The sequence below is a fragment of the Sinocyclocheilus anshuiensis genome, unplaced genomic scaffold (genome assembly GCF_001515605.1).
Source record: "Sinocyclocheilus anshuiensis isolate Anshui unplaced genomic scaffold, SAMN03320099.WGS_v1.1 scaffold251, whole genome shotgun sequence".
Taxonomy (NCBI): domain Eukaryota; kingdom Metazoa; phylum Chordata; class Actinopteri; order Cypriniformes; family Cyprinidae; genus Sinocyclocheilus; species Sinocyclocheilus anshuiensis.
Genome location: NW_015549579.1, coordinates 334550 through 339512, shown reverse-complemented (window position 1 = coordinate 339512; position 4963 = coordinate 334550). Strand labels below are relative to the sequence as shown.

At 35.1% G+C, this 4963-nt stretch overlaps 1 protein-coding gene across 1 annotated transcript in view; it reads right to left on the bottom strand.

Moving 5' to 3' along the window:
* LOC107657582 (T-cell activation inhibitor, mitochondrial-like) overlaps positions 1–4763 on the bottom strand; it is a 14801-nt gene extending 10038 nt beyond the window's left edge. Inside the window, exons 1-4 of the mRNA XM_016445737.1 lie at positions 4673–4763; positions 2972–3017; positions 2709–2841; positions 2354–2504 (exon numbers count right to left, since the gene is read on the bottom strand). Of these exons, the coding sequence (XP_016301223.1) occupies positions 2354–2504; positions 2709–2841; positions 2972–3003 (316 nt within the window). The 5' untranslated portion in view covers positions 3004–3017; positions 4673–4763. The remainder of the gene's footprint in view (positions 1–2353; positions 2505–2708; positions 2842–2971; positions 3018–4672) is intronic.
* Between the last annotated feature and the right edge of the window lie 200 nt (positions 4764–4963).

Genomic DNA, 4963 nt, shown 5'->3' with positions numbered 1-4963 from the left:
AAAAAAAAAAAAAAAAAAATATATATATATATATATATATATATAAAACTTATCAAACGTGAGAACTGATAAGAAGAAATACTTGTGAATACTTTATGAAGTAATAATTTATTTAAAATAGAAATCTTTTGTAACATCAAACATTTTCCCACTTTTAACCAATTTAATGCTTGCAGAATAAAAGCATTAATTTGTTAAAAAATATTTTTAAAAAATCGTACTGACCCCAAACTTTTGAACGATAACTTTGATTAATACTGTCAAAAAAAAAAAAATCAGAAATAAGATAAAAATAAAAAAAAAACTACAACTATTATAAGAAATATTGTATGACTTTAGGTGATTTGGAATATATTGCATGAGTCAGATGGTTGGATTGTTTGTTTGTATGTTTATTTATTTATTTTTATTTTATGTTATTATTATTATTCAGGGCTCTAGAGTGCTACCTAATTTCTCAATGGTGCGACAAAAAAAAATCTGAGGTCGCACTGGTGCGACCAGCCGTTCGAGGGGAAAAAAAAGTCTCCGCGACTATGAAAGTCTCCCTGTGGTTCAACAACAGACACACATTAGGCCCATACCGTGGTCTAAACCAATCAGAGATAGTGAAGGGTGGACCCCCCCTCTGATTGGCCGTGGTCCAGATATTCCTGTACGTGTGTGTACGTTTGAAAATGCGTGTGCTGCAGTCAGACAGAGAGAGGTGAGTAGCCTAGGCCCGTCAGATAAACAGAGTGGATGTAGCCGCGGATGATGAGAGAAGATGAAAAGAACGATTGACAACTTTTTCGTTAAGAATGTTAAGTTAAGGCCTGATCCTCTGAGGTCGCACCGGTGCGACCAGCCGTTCAAGGGGAAAAAAAAGTCTCCGCGACTATGAAAGTCTCCCTGTGGTTCAACAACAGACACACATTAGGCCCATATCGTGGTCTAAACCAATCAGAGATAGTGAAGGGCAGACCCCCCCTCTGATTGGCCGTGGTCCAGATATTCCTGTACGTGTGTGTACGTTTGAAAATGCGTGTGCTGCAGTCAGACAGAGAGAGGTGAGTAGCCTTGGCCCGTCAGATAAACAGAGTGGATGTAGCCGCAAGACAAGATGATGAGAGAAGATGAAAAGAACGATTGACAACTTTTTCATTAAGAATGTTAAGTTAAGGCCTGATCCGTCCGAAAATCATAACCAATACTCTGACATGAAGCCATCAACCTCCCAGGTTATGTCAAGCCCTGGTCCGGAGACGGCATTAGATAATGAGCCACATACGATCGAGTCTGAGCCAGAGCCCACTGAAATTAAAAGGGGGAAAGTGTAGAGAGTGGCTTGACCAGTTTCCCTGGCTAAGATACAGTAAAGCTGATAATATAATGCACTGCATTTTACTGTAAAGAGTGTGGGAAGACCATGGCCGGCAATAGTGCATTTGTGACTGGTTTTAATACATTTCGAATTGAAACGCTGAAAAAGCACAATGCATCTATAAAACACATTACATGCCGCGATAAATGCACTGCCCAAGTGTCCCCTCTCCCCGCTGCCTTTCAGCGGCAGGCAGCAGCAAACAGATCATCAGACGAGGCCGAGATGATAATCAAGTTTAACGTTGCCTACAATATTGCAAAAGAAGAACTTCCCTTCACTAAGTTCAAGTCCGAAATAATTCTTATGAAGAAAAATGGCTTGAACGTAAACCCGACGTACAGCAATGATGTCGCGTGCGCCCAATTTATAGGAATCATCGCAGATACATTGAAAAAAAGACGTCTGTGCAAATTGCGAACAGTGCGAACATAGCATCCCTGATCGATGGAGACACAGATATCGCCACAAAGGAATGCGTCATTGTGTACGGTCGTATCTTGAGGAGAGGAAGACCGGTGAATATACTGATTGGACACATTGAGGTCGAGCATGCCCGTGCCCAAGGTAAGCCATGTCATGTCATGTAGCCTATGTCAATTTCAATTTGCACATAATATACCTGTACATACAACTGTCTATTGTTATATACCTGTACATACAATTGTCGATTTGTATATTTTTATTCCTTATTTACTATTTTTTATTCCTATTTTTTATTTATTTGTTATTTTTATTATCTGTGTTTTTTTGTTCTGTCACTGTCATTCTGTTGCACTGTGGAAGCTTCTGTCACGAAAACAAATTTCTCGTATATGTAAACATACTGCCAGGTCTACACCAGGCCCAGATTGTGTTACACAGCATAAAGCTCATTCTGATTCTGATTCTAAGAAAAACAGTTAGGCGCACCAGTGCAACCAGTGCAAAAAGTTAGCCTAGAGCCCTGTTATTATTTAAAAGTGTGAATCAGTGGTGAACCGGTGTTACCTGAGGCTAGCAGACTATCACTGGAGTCTGCTCTTTCTTTCGTGTCCCTGACATAAAACGTGAGGTTTGCAGGTTTGGGGTACCTCGCCCCAGGCTTTTGAAGATTTCCCAGATAACCATTTAGCCTTTTGAGGGAGTTTTCATTCACTTCCTACAACAGAGAAAACCAAACAATATAAAACACTCACACCTGCTCTGCAGAGAGCTGTGGAAAATATAATATTAATATAATATAAATAGAATATATTAACATACATCATATATTATTATCATACATTGTCATTATGTAGTTTAGATATATAATAAAAATTCCATTTAAGGTTTATAAATATTATAATAATTTAATTATTATCACTCTTTCTCTTGGATGCTGGCCAAAGAAATCAGGGTGCACTGCAAAGTAAAATGGCCGCAGGGCATTAATGGCATCCGCTCCTGAGAGATTCCTCCTCTGAACGATACGAGCAGAAGCACATCTACCACCAAGCCTGTCAGAATGAGGACGATATTGGTTAGATGTTTAAAGTATACAACATAATTCAACAAAATGTTATTTGCTGTCTGTAAGGACTAAAATGTCATAGTGTTTCAATTTTTTTTCATTTGGGTAAAACTTACCTAACATAACGCTGGAAGGTGGTCACATACATCCCCTTAGTTCCTTCTGGTAAGAGAAATCAAGGAACATGAGAAAGAAAAAGCATGACAGACTTCAGTCTCTCCAACTGTCCAAATCAGAGGACAAACGTTATACTGCATATCCTCCATGGTGTATGCATAATTATATATCTTTAAATAAATGTCTTTAAAATTTCATTTAAAATACAGTTATAAAAAAGTAATATTGTTAAAAAAAATGATTATAATTAGTGCTGTCAAACGATTAATCACATCCAAAATAAGTTTGTTTACATAATATATGTATGTTTACTGTGTTTATTTATTATGTATATATAAATACACACACATATATGTATATATTTAAGAAAAATATGTTGTTTATATATGAAATATATTTATATATAATATAAAATATAATAATATAAATATATACATGTATATACATGTATATATTTATATTATTATATTTTATATTATATATAAATATATTTCATATATAAACAACATATTTTTCTTAAATATATACATATATATATATATACACATAATAAACACAGTAAACGTACATATATTATGTAAACAAAACCTTTTATTTTGGATGCGATTAATCGCTTGACAGCACTAAATAGCGTAAAATAAACGTTTTCTATTTTGATAATAGTTTAAAAATCAGCCGCTACTCCAGTTTTCATGTCACATACAGTAAGCCTTCAGAAATCATTCTGATATGCTAATTTGGTGCTCAAGAAGCATTTCTTATTATAAACTGAATCCAGTTGTGCCGTGTAATATTTTTGTGGAAACAGTTATCCATTTTTTAAAGATTATTTCATTAATAGAAAGTTTAAAATAATTTATTTGCAAAATACAATGTTGTAACAATGTAAAAATATTTATTGTGAATGTTGATCAATTTAATAAAAAGTATCGATTTCTTAAGAAAAAAAATCTTACTGACCTCAAACTTGTTTCACTAATATATATTAGTAATATATAAATTATGGAATTATGGTAATTACACAATGAAAATTATTCTAAACAAATATAAACGGCTATATTCTAAATTCTTAAAAGTAATGTTAGCCACCCTTTTACGACCAGAGTTTTGAGGAATACACAGAATTTCAAAAATACAAATGTTTTTATTCATAAATATCCCAAAAATCCATACTCTGTGAGATCAATTGCACCTCCTTCATGTATGCATGGACTGACTTTTATTATTTTTTTTATCTAACTTTTTATTCTTAATGGCCAGGTACACCCCCCATATAACCAGCACTGTCGGTGTGCAGATAATTAGATTCATGCAAATATAACATCAGGATATATGGTTGAACAAGAATAAAATCTTGACTGGACTTTAGCAGAGACTGTTAACTCAGGTCAGGTGTTCTTGACCTATACTGTTGAGAATGTAATCATACTCCTCTTGTTTTGACACAAATTAACGTTAAGCCAGAAAAACCAACACGACGAGAAACATTTCCACCCAAAACAAAATCCTATCCATTACATTTTAGAGCCATTAGATTTAATCAGCATTCAATACACTCAACACACAAATACTGATAAACAAGGACAAACACAAACTCTAGGCGCTCTTAAAATAAAAGCAACAGTCCCAGGCTTAATCAGCCACACACACAATTTATGTCAGCATGAGATACTAATGTCCAAAACAATACAATTATTTACCTGTGATTTTGCAATCTTACATGTTCGCTGTGGTTAAAACTCAACCTGAACTCATGTACTCCATTCAGGCCTAATCCTCCAGGCAGGAGTAATCAACTGCCTATCTCTGGAAAACAAGCGCAGCTGGCGGTACTTGAATCAGACAGAACTAATCACCTGCCCATCTTTGCTCTGTTTGTAGAGCGCGATCTGCCAGTACTGGCGCCATCTATAGGTTATTTTAGGATTATCATTACAGTGTTTTTCAGCTGCTTACACACGTTTTCAAAACTTTGCCTCTTCCAACCCCAA